This window comes from Colobus angolensis, unplaced genomic scaffold, assembly GCF_000951035.1.
Source record: "Colobus angolensis palliatus isolate OR3802 unplaced genomic scaffold, Cang.pa_1.0 Scaffold157, whole genome shotgun sequence".
Classification (NCBI taxonomy): Eukaryota; Metazoa; Chordata; class Mammalia; order Primates; family Cercopithecidae; genus Colobus; species Colobus angolensis.
Window position 1 is genome coordinate 1,766,019 of NW_012114677.1, and position 11,627 is coordinate 1,777,645.

Consider the following 11,627-nt stretch of genomic DNA (forward strand, 5'->3'; position numbering starts at 1 on the left):
ATAAAACTATCAAATCTATCAGGTATGAAAGACATATATTACCATAGTTCTATAATAATAGTTGGTGACTCCAATACCCTATTCTCAATAATGGATAGGACAATCATACAGAAGATAAGTAAGGAAATAAAGGATTTAAGCAACACAATAAGCCAACTAGATCTAACACACATCCAGACATTCTACCAAGGACAACAGCAGCATACACATCCTTCTCAAATAAGCGTGAGTCATTTTCCAGGATACACCATCTGTTAGGCCACAAATTAGGTCTCAATCGATTTTAAAATGTAGGTATCATATAAACTCTTCTCCAACCACAACAGGATAATGTTAGCAATCAGTAACAGAAATAAAACTGTAAAATCCACAAATTTCTGGAAGTTAAACAACACACTCTTAAAGAACCAATAAGCCAGAGAAGAAATCACAAGGGAAATAAGAAAATACTTAGAATGAAAATGAAAATGCAGCAGACCAGCACTTACAGGATGCTACAAAACCAGTGCCACAGGGGAAATTCATAGTTATAAATGCTTACACTAAAAAACTAGCAAGATCTCAAACCAGCAACCTAACTTTACAACTTAAGAAGCTAGAAAAAGAAGAATAAACTAAACCCAAAGCTAGCAGAAGAAATACTGAAGGTTAGAGAGTGATAAATGAAATAAAGAATTGAAAAACTATAGAGAAAAATCAATAAAATCAAAAGTTAGTTCTTTGAAAGATCAACAAAATTAACAAACCTTTCACTAGATGGACTAAGAAAATAGAAAACTCCAGTTACTAAATCAAAAATGAAAGTGGGCACATTACTACTGACTCTACAGAAATAAAAAAAAAAAATTGTAAGACAGTACTATGAACAATTGTATGCCAACACATTGGATAACATGGGTGAAATGAACAAATTCCTAGAGATACAAAATCTACTGAGAAACAAATAAATCAGGAATAAATAGAAAGTCTTAAGAGAAGTACAACTAATGTGGAGATTGAATCAGTAATCAAAAATCTGACAAAGAAAAGCCCTGGACTTGATGGCTTCACTGGCAAATTCTTCCAAATATTTGATGAAGAATACCAGTTCTTCTCAGGCACTTCGGAAAAACTGAAGGCGAAGGACTACTTCCTAACTATTCTATCAGGCCAACGTTATCTTGATGCCAAAGCCAGACAAAGACACTACAAGAAAAGAAAACTGGGCTGAGCGTGGTGAATCACACCTGTAATCCCAGTACTTTGGGAGGCTGAGGCAGGAGGATCACTTGAAACCAGGAGTTCAAGACCAGCCTGGGCAACATATTGAGACCCCATCTCTACAAAAGAATAAAATAGGCTGGTGTGGTGGTGAATGCCTGTAGTCCTAGCTACTTGGGAGGCTAAGGTGGGAAGATCACTTGAGCTCAGGAATTCCAGGTTGCAATGAGCCATGATCACACCACTGCATTCCAGCCTAGGCAGGAGAGCAAGACCCTGTCTCTAAAAAAAAAAAAAAAAAAAAAATTTAAAGAAAAGAAAACTACAGACTAGGGCCAGGCACAGTGGTTCATGCCTGCAACCCCAGCACTGTGCGAGGCTGAGGTGGAAGCTCAGGAGTTCAAGACCAGCCTGGGAAACATGGGGAAGCCCCATCTCTACATAAAATACAGAAATTAGGCATGGTGGCATGTGCCTGTAGTCCCAGCTGCTCTGGAAACTGAGGTAGGAGAATGGCTTGAGCCAGGAGGTATAGGTTGCAGTAAGCCAAGATTGCGTCACTGCACTCCAGCCTGGGTGACAGAGCAAGACCCTGTCTCAAACAACAAAACAACTACAGAACTAACATCCTTGATGAATATAGATGTGAAAATTCTCAACAAAATGCTAGCAAACCTAATTCAGCAGCATATTAAAAGGATTATACACTACGACCAAGTGTGACTTATTCTTGGAGTACTAAGATGGCTCAACTAAAAATGGATCAGTGCAATACACGACATTTCCAGAAGGGGAAAATAATCCCCCACATAACCATCTGAATTGATGCAGAGACAGCATTTGACAAAATTCCACACATTTTATGATTTAAAGAAAAACACTTAACAAACTAGGAATAAAAGGAAACTGCCTCGCCATCACATAATAAAAGTCATATACGAAAAACCCACAAGGAAGGGTGCCTGTTTCCCCACTGCTGTTCAGCATAGTACTAAAAGTGCTAGCCAGAGCAATTAGGCATGAAAAATAAATGACCTAATAAGTGAATTCAGCTAAGTAGCAGGATACAAAGTCAATACATTGTTCATGCTAACAGTGAACAGTTTGAAAAGGAAATTATGAAAACAGTTCTACTTACAGTAGCAGCAAAAAAAAAAAAAAAATTTAGGAATTAGCTTAACCAAGGAGGTGAAAGACTTCTGTACTGACAACTACAAAAAAGTTGCAGTAAGAAATTAAAGAAGACATAAATAAATGAAAACACATCCCATGTTTGTGGATTGGAAGATGTCAATAGTACTCAAAGCAATCTACAGATTTAATTCAATCCCATCAAAACCACAAAGCCTTTCTCAGAAATGGAAAAACCCATCCTAAAACTCATATAGAACCTCAAGGAATCCCAAATAGTAAAAACAATGTTGAAAGAAAAGAAGAAAGTTAGAGGACTCACACTTCCTGATTTCAAAACTTACTACAAAGCTGCAGTAATCAATAATTTAGTAATCTGGTAAGCTTGCTACAAAGCTATAATCAAGAATACAGTAATCTACAGTCTGTCTTCATGCCAGTGTGGTACCCTGGACCTATGTATCTGTCTTTATGCCAGTACCACATTGGCTCAGAGACAGACACATAAGTCAATGAAATAGAACACAGAGTTCAGAAATAAACCTTCACATATATGGTCAAATAATCTTTGACAAGGTGCTGAGACCGTTCAGTGGGGAAAAGAATAGTCTTTTTGACAAGCAGTGTTGGGAAAACAGGACATTAATTTACAAAAAAATTAAGTTGGATCTTTTGCCTCACACCATATACAAACTACAAAGACCTAAATATACCACCTAAAACTGTAAAACTCTAAAAAACAATAAGACAAAGCTATACAACTTTGGATTTGGCAATGATTTCTTGGATATGACAACAAAAGCACGGGCAAAAGACAATGTGAACAGAGTAAACAGGCAACTTGCTAGATGGGAGAAAATAGTTGCAAGTTGCTTCTGTGATGAAGAATTAGTATGCTTAATACGTAGAAAACTCCTAACTCTTCAACGAAACAACACGCTGATTCAAAAATAGACACATGACTTGAATAGACATTTCTCTAAATAAATACTCAAATGGGCAATATGCATATAAAAAATGTTTGACATCGCCATTCATTAGGCAAATGCATATCTAAACTACAATGAGGCTAGGGTATAGTGGCTCACACCTGTAATTCCAGCACTTGGAGAGGCTGAGGGATTGCTTGAGCCCGGTTCAAGATCAGCCTGCACAACACAGTGAGACCCCTGTCATGTCTCTAAAAAAAAAAAATTTAAAATTAGCCAGGCATGGTGGTGTTTGCCTGTATTTCCAGCTACTCAGGAGATTGAGGTAGGAGGATCACTGGAGCCCAGGAGGTCAAGTCTGCAGTAAGCTATGATTGCACCACTTATACTCCAGCATGGGCAACAGAGTGAGACCCTGTCTTAAAAACAAAAAACAAAACAAAACTGCAATGGTATACCACCTGACACCATTAGGTTGGTTACTATATTAATAAAACAAACAAGCAAACAAAAAAACACAAAAATTCCAGAAAATAACAAGTGTTGGTGAGGATGTGGAGAAACTGGAACCCTTCTGCACCATTGCTGGGAATGTGAAATGGTACATCCATGATGGAAAACAGTATGGGGGTTCCTCAAAAAATTAAAAGTAGAATTACCCAGCAACTGAATTTCTGCACACATACCCCAAAGAATTGAAAGCAGGGTCTCAAAGAGCTATTTGTATGCACATGTTCATAGCAGCATTATTCACAATAGCCAAATTTCATGCTGCTGATAAAGACATATGCAAGACTGGGTAATTTATAAGGAAAAAGGGTTTTAATGGACTCAGTTCCACATGGCTGGGGAGACCTCACAATCACGGCAGAAGGTGAAATGCACATCTCACATGGCGGCAGACAAGAGAAGAAAACTTGTGCAGGAAAACTCCCCTTTGTAAAACCATCAGATCTCATGAGCCTTATCCGCCATCACGAGAACAGCATGGGAAAGACCTGCCCTCATGATTCAATTACTTCCCACTGGGTCCCTCCCACAACACGTGGGAATTGTGGGAACCAAAATGCAAGATGAGATTTGGGTGGGGACACGGCCAAACCATATCACAACCCGAGTGCCCACTGATGGATAAATGAATAAGCAGAATGTGGTACAAACAATGGGATACTATTTAGCCTTAAAAAGGGATGAGATTCACCCCATCTCTACTAAAAAGAAATACAAAAAATTAGCCGGGCGTGGTGGCACCTGCCTGTAATCCCAGCTACTCAGGAGGCTGAGGCAGGGAACAGGTTGAACCCGGGAGGCAGAGGTTGCAGTGAGCCGAGATCGCGCCACCGCACTCCAGCCTGGGCAATGGAGCGAGACTCTGTCTCAAAACAAAACAAAACAAAACAAACAAAAAAAGGGATTAGATTCTGACACAGGCTGCAACATGGACGAATCTTGAGGACACTGTGCTAAGTGAAATAAGCCAGTTGACAAAAATACAACTACTACAGAATTCCACTTATATGAGGTGGCTAGACTAGTCAAAATTATAGAAACAGAAAGTAGAATGGTGGGTACCAGGGCCAGGGGAAGGGAAATGAGGAATTATTGTTTAATGGAGACAGAGTTTCAGTTTTGCAAGATGGGAAGAGTTCTACACAGATGCATGGTGGTGATGGTTGCACATCACAAGTGTATTTAACACCACCAAACTGTACACTTAAAATGATTAAGGTTGTAATTTTAAGTTATATGCATTTTACTACAAACTTTAAAAGTTGAAAAAAAGACAAGTGAGGGCAGTCGTTGCACTGGGGAGAAGGAGGAGGGCAGTTACTGGTGGGGGCTTTGGAGGGGTTTTTCACACAGTGTTCCACTTCTCAAACCAAGTGGCAATTACACAAATATTGCTTTGCCTTTTTAAAAAAGATTGTGGCTTTCTTCTTCCTAGAAGACTGTGTGCTGTCCTCTTGTCTGGTGTGCTTTGTTGAGAGAAGCTGCCCCATGGGAGAGCCTATGTGGCTGGGAGCTTAGGGTCCCTCTGCCCAACAGCCCATGAAGAGTAAGCTCGGATGCAGACTTCCCCAGGCAAGCCTTCAGATGAGACCACAGATGCTGTGCCATTGTCCTGATTGCAGTCTAGTGAGAAGCCAATATGCAGAGGACTCAAGCCATGCCTGGATTCCTGACTCATGGAAATGGTGAGATACTGAATGTTTTTTAAGCTGCAAAGTTTCAGGGAATTTTATTATGCCTCAATAGATAACAAATAATGCTATGTATAGAATCCTGTGTTACTACTTATTTTGTCTTGTGACTTTAAAAAAATAGATATTTGACTATTGCTTGGCTTTTTCATTGTAATCTATAAGGCTACTTTCAAGATAACTGCTTTTGGTGTAATCTGAGTGGCTTTTTCACTTTAAATTTTTTTTGTCTTTTGTATTCTGTAGTTTTACTCCTAAATGTAGAAGTGTAGTTTCATTTTTTTTCCCCCAGTTCAAGTCTAACAGTGTTCCTGAATCTTAGGATTCACATTTTTCATGAAGTATAGAACTTTCTTAGTCATTATCTTTTTAAATACTGTTGCTTCCTCATTCTTCTAATCATTCAGAATGGAACTCTCAAAGATGTTTGGGATCTCCTCATTCTGTCATCATGCTCTGCCTCACACCAGAAGTAATTTCTGCATATATCACAAATTCAGCTTTCAGCTGGGTCTAAATTGCTTTTTAACTCACTCATTGAGTTAATTTTAGCAAGTATGGTTTTCCATTCTAGATGTTCCATTTAGTTCTTCAAAACTGCCTATTCTTCCCCCATTCCCTTGCAATCGTATTCTTGTTCATTTATTTTTATTTATTTATTTATTTTTTTTGAGACAGAGTTTCACTCTTGTTGCCTAGGCTGGAGTGCGATGGCGCAATCTCGGCTCACCACAACCTCCGCCTCCCGGGTTCAAGCAATTCTCCTGTCTCGGCCTCCCAAGTAGCTGGGATTACAGGCATACGCCACCACGCCCAGCTAATTTTGTGATTTTAGTGAAGATGGGGTTTCTCCTTGTTGGTCAGGCTGGTCTCGAACTCCCACCCTCAGGTGATCCACCCACCTCGGCCTCCCAAAGTGCTGGGATTACAGCCGTGAGCCACCGCGCCCAGCCTCATTTACTTCTTTTATTACTGTAATTCTTAACCATGTTAAACAGATTTAATTAATGTTCTCTTTTGCTCGATTCACCTTCTGAAGACCTTTGGTGAGGGAGTCCGTTCCTGCTTTCACACATCTGCTGACTTCCCTCATGTGGTTCTTTCTTTGCATGTCTTGTACTTTATGATTGTAAATTCATCTTCAGTGGGTTTTATGGGTAGGAATTGGAGGGGGCTAGATTGAGAATGTCTATGTGATTTTGCTTTTATCACTGTGCCTGCTTCTGTCATGGGCATCAAGGGTCTTACTGGCCTGGGCCCAGGCTTTATATCAGGTTGTTTGCTGCAGGGGTGGTAAGGCCTGGATTGTGAAACCTGTGAAAATTTGATACCTAGGCGGGCACGGTAGCTCATTCCTGTAATCCCAGCATTTGGGGAGGCCAAAGTAGGAGGATCACTTGGGCCCAGAAGTTCAAGACCAGCGTGGGCAACACAGCTAGACCCTGTCTCAAAAAAGAAACATTCAATACCTGAAGTCTAACGAGACTCTGAGTCCTGATTATCAATTGTCAGTAAAACTGTTTCTGTCTCACAGGACCACAACAGGCAGGCAAACACAGAACCATCCTATTTTCTTCCTATCTTCATCCTACTTCTGTGGGTACATTTGTTCATCTCTCTCCTGAGGGTGTAGCCCTTTGAGTGCCCTTGTTCCAGTTCCTGATTCACGTGGGTCCGGGGAGGCCTCGTCTCCTTTCCCATGTCAGTGCGGAGACTTAAATCCCGAGGCTCCGGACCAACATTCTCCCGGGCTGCTGCCCTTTGGCTCTTACACTTCAAGACCTGGTTTTCAGTCTTCTGTTTGTCTCTGGTTCCGGTCACATCCCTGACCTCCTTGTGAGCTCAGCGGTGCCTCAAAAGTTTGTTGTTTCTATCTTGTGCTCACAAGTTCTGTTCTGGGAGGCTTTTGGGGTTAGACCATCACAGGTAAAGACAGAAGTGGAAATCTACTTTTGCACTATTTCTAAGATCAATTTCTAGGCTTGTTTTCAGAACATTTGCCATCCCTCTCTGCTCTGGTTTGAATAATTGTCCCCTCCAAAATTCATATTGAAGTTTGATTGTCATTGTGATGATCTTAAAAGGTGGAACCTCTGAGAGGTGATTCAGCCACGAGGGCTTTGCCCTTCTGAATGGGCTGGTGCTGTTATCATGGGAGTGGGCTTCTTATAAAAGGGTGCGTTCAGCACCCTTTGCTTTCTCTCTCTCTTTGCCCTTCTGCTGTTCTGCGACGTGAAGATGCAACAAGAAGGCCCTCACCAGATGCAGCCCCTTGAGGTTGAACTTCCCAGCCTCCAGAACCATAAGCCAACAAGCTTCTGTAAACTATAAGTTACCCACTCTGTAGTAGTCTGTTATAGCAGCACAGAATGGATGAAGACGTCCTCTGTATCATTTTGCAATCCTACAAGAAAGGTGTTCTTTTGTACTCATTTCATCCCTGGCTAAACTGGACTCTGGAGGGCTAAAGTAACACGGCAGGTTTGTCTGCTTCCAGAGGACCTGTCCTACAGTGGCGGTTCTGGGCTCCCCTGGGCTTTGTGGTACTTTACAGCTTGCAGTCATCCTGCAAGGTAGATGTTACTTCTCTTCCCATCTTATGGCTGAAAACCAAGCCCTTATAGCAGTTATACAAGTTATGTGGCAGTTTTCAGCAATTGTATTAAAAATATTTTAGGTAGACAATATGGTGTATATACATAATGGTACACCAGCCAGCCTTAAAAAGGAAGACAACGCTGCCATATATGACAATATGGATAAACCAGAAGGGCGTTATGTGAAAAACCCAGGCACAGAAAGACGAATGCTGCATAATCTCACAGGTGAAATCTAGAAAAGTTGAACTCAGAAGCAGAGGGTAGAATGGTGTTTATCTGGGGCTGGGGCTGGGCAGTGATGTTGGTCAAAGGATACATTTGAGTTACACTGGAGGAATATGTTCTAGGGATCTATAGTAGGACATGATGACTATTAGTTAGTAACAATGTATCATGTGCTGGAAAATTGCTGAGAGTAGATTTTAAGTGTTCTCACCACACCAAAAAACAAGTATGTGAGTTAATGCATGTTAACTGACTTGATTTAGCCATTCCACAATGTATACATGTTTTAAAACAAGTTTTAAACAATATATACAATTATTATTTGCCAAGTAAAATATATACATTTAAAAATATTTTAGATATTTGTCCATTTTTGTTTCAAGTTTACTTGTTGGTCATTTTATTGTTAAAAAAATTCTTGGTTGTTTTTGGCCAGGCGCAGTGGCTCATGCCTGTAGTGGCTCACGCCTGTAATCTCAGCACTTTGGGAGGCTGAGGTGGGTGGATCACCTGAGGGTCAGGAGTTCGAGACCAGCCTGACCAACACAGTGAAACCCCATCTCTACTAAAAATACATAAAATTAGCTGGGCGTGGTGATGGGTGTTCTACAATTCCAGCTACTCGGGAGGCTGAAACAGGAGAATCGCTTGAACCTGGGAGGCAGAGGTTGTGGTGAGCTGAGATGCACCATTGCACTCCAGCCTGGGCAACAAGAGCGAAACTCTGTCTCAAAATAAATAAATAAATGAAAGTGATTGTTTTTTTTCCTGTGTGTACATGACTGACACCACCAGCGGTTTCCTTTAATACCTCATCAATGTTCCCAGGCGCTTTTTCTATTTGAGGTACGTGAAGCGACAGGGTGGCCCTTGTCTTCAGTGTGATACTGAAGACACCGACTGATAAAATGGGGGCCTTTGGCTGCACACCAGACGCTCTGGGTACTGATGGGCTCGCCCCCGACGCTGTGCCAGAAATCAGAACGGTGGTCCAGGAGAGTTGGCGGAAGAGTAGGAACCAGACACAGTGATCTACCTGGTTTGTCCTGGTGTCAGGTAAGTTGGCGTTTTTCTTTCACACATGGCTGGCACACAGAAGCACTCATAAATACCCGAGTTGAGTGATATAGTCCATTGATGTGGAGTCGCATGAAGCAGCATTCGTCCATCCAAAATGCCGATGCTTCTTTAGAGTGGACTGAGTTTTCCCCCAATACTAGGTTGTCCCACGCGATGGACAAAAATAACCCGTGTGGGAATGGAGGCTGGCCGGGGGGTACCTAGTGCCCAGGCCTCTGGCATCCCCACCAAGGTGACTCTCCAGCAGCTCCTAGGATAGCCCATCTGTGTAGGGCAAACGCCATGGGACCCTCCTGCCTGTGTGCAGGCACATGACAGGCCTAGGCACAGGGAGGCAGGTGGGCAGGCACAAGAGCAGCCAAACACTGACCCTGGAGGGCGGTGGTCATCTGCTCATCATGGGAAGGACTGGAGGTGAGAGAGGCAGGCAGCGCCCACTGGGGTTGGGACGAGCTGTGCACACGGCTGGGTGCACACAAAACTGAGGCTTCTTTGTGAGCAACACAGTCACATTTAGGTGTAGGAATCTTGGCTGGAGTTGCCCAACATGGGGAGCAGACAGCTCTGCAGCCAGAACCACAGCTGGAGAAGGAAGCACTTGGAACAAGCCAGGACAGTGGGACGGGCCAGGGTCATATAAGAGTCGTGATAACGCACTGACAAGTTGTGCAGAGGGACACTGCAGACGGAGGCCATGGGGTGTGCTGATGGGGAAGACGACGGATCCCTGGCTGGCATCCGTCTCCGTTCTTAGTTGCCTGTGGAATTCCGGAGAGCTCTGCTCCAGCTACATTAGACATAAAAGTGCACAGGAAATGGATCCTGGAGAGGAACTGCTCTTCTGGACTGAGCTTGCTGCTCATGGCAGCCTCACCTACAGGACCCAAAGCCTTATGTGATGTTTGCTGGACACTCAGCCACGTGGCTGCCTGTTGAGCTCTGCAAGTCCACGTGGGAGCCAGGAATTTCTCCCCAGAAGCCTCTCCATTTTATTCACCAACGCCCAGTAAATCACAACCTGACTTGCTGCAGAGGATGGAGTGCCTGGGACCCGTCTGTCCCCAGCTTCCCTGGGGAAAGAGGGGGTGGCACGTCCCTGCTGCCTTCTCCTGGGCTGGCTGTCCATGCCGAGCTGACAGGAAAGTCCAGTGAGGTCCCTGCTTGTGCACCCCACCAACCACATCGTCCCTTCCCGGCAGCCTCTCCTAGGCCCCTCTATCTGCGACCCCTTGTCCCCTGCACCGATGTCTGGCCTTGCAGGTTGCTGCTCATTTTTCTGGAATTTTCTTAGGTCTCTGCAGGGCTGCCCCTCCCCCTACAAGGGCTCCACACATGTTCCCTCCTTCATGACTCCCACTGGGCTTCCCCGACAGGGCCCCACCCTCCCCAAAGCTCTGGTGACACCTGCCAGGTTTCCTCCAGGCCACAGCTGGGCAGCCCGGTCTTAGAACAGAAAGTGGTACGCATGGCAGCCCCGACTGAGGACCCAGCACTGTCAGTGGGGTCAGACGTCTTCCCAGGCCTCGAAGGGCAGACATGGGCTTCTCAGGGCAGCCTAGGATGCGTCCTCACGAACCACAGCGAAACTAGAGCAGGTGTCTCTCTCGGATAGGAGTCTGTATCATTCCGTCTCCAGGCTGTGGTTTCTGAAATTATGCAACCATCTGATCATTCCAGTGTGCTCAGAGTAGCCACGCGCAGAGGAACTCCCCACGCGGTGGACGGAAGCGTCCACTCGCGGCGCGAGGAATATCCCTGGGCCCCTCGGGAGAGTCTGCAGGGGCAGCCCCTGGGTGAGCAGGCCCGGTGCGGCCTCTCCCTGAAGGGACTTTCGGGCCCTTCCCGGTCGGGGCGTCTCCGGCAGCGGGCAGCAGCAGAGCTGAGCTGCCTGGACGTTGGTTGGCTACAAACCCTACTTTTGTTAAAGGAAAAACGGGGTCGGGAAGGGGGTTCTCCAGCCCTGAACTTCCCGGGCCGGGGACAGCGCGCTGGGCCGGGCAGGACGCGGCCCCTCCCGGAGTCAGGGTCCCCCCGGCTGGGGACGCACTGGGGCGGGCGCGCTTCTCCTCCCGGGGCCCCATGTGCGGCCGGCTCTTGGACGGTAAGTCAGGGCCCGGGTGGGGGCGATGGGGGAAACCCGCGGCCTCGGTCCCCCTGGCCAGCCCCGGGGACAGCGGCACCGCAAGGACAAGCTTTTCGGAGGCGCACGGGCCAGGCCGCAGGGCCAGAAGCGAGCGCGGGAGGGCGGCGGCTGGCGGGGC

General features: G+C 45.0%; 1 protein-coding gene and 1 pseudogene across 2 annotated transcripts in view; one reads left to right on the plus strand and one right to left on the minus strand.

Moving 5' to 3' along the window:
• Positions 1 to 8,516: 8,516 nt before the first annotated feature.
• Positions 8,517 to 11,237, minus strand: LOC105508026 (annotated as a pseudogene). The gene has a single exon (XR_001001194.1). The product of XR_001001194.1 is annotated as a putative uncharacterized protein CTBP1-AS1 (transcript).
• Position 11,238: 1 nt separating this feature from the next.
• The window catches only part of CTBP1 (C-terminal binding protein 1), a 36,418-nt gene continuing 36,029 nt past the window's right edge, over positions 11,239 to 11,627 (plus strand). Inside the window, exon 1 of the mRNA XM_011936788.1 lies at positions 11,239 to 11,467. Within this exon, the coding sequence (XP_011792178.1) occupies positions 11,446 to 11,467 (22 nt within the window). The 5' untranslated portion in view covers positions 11,239 to 11,445. The remainder of the gene's footprint in view (positions 11,468 to 11,627) is intronic.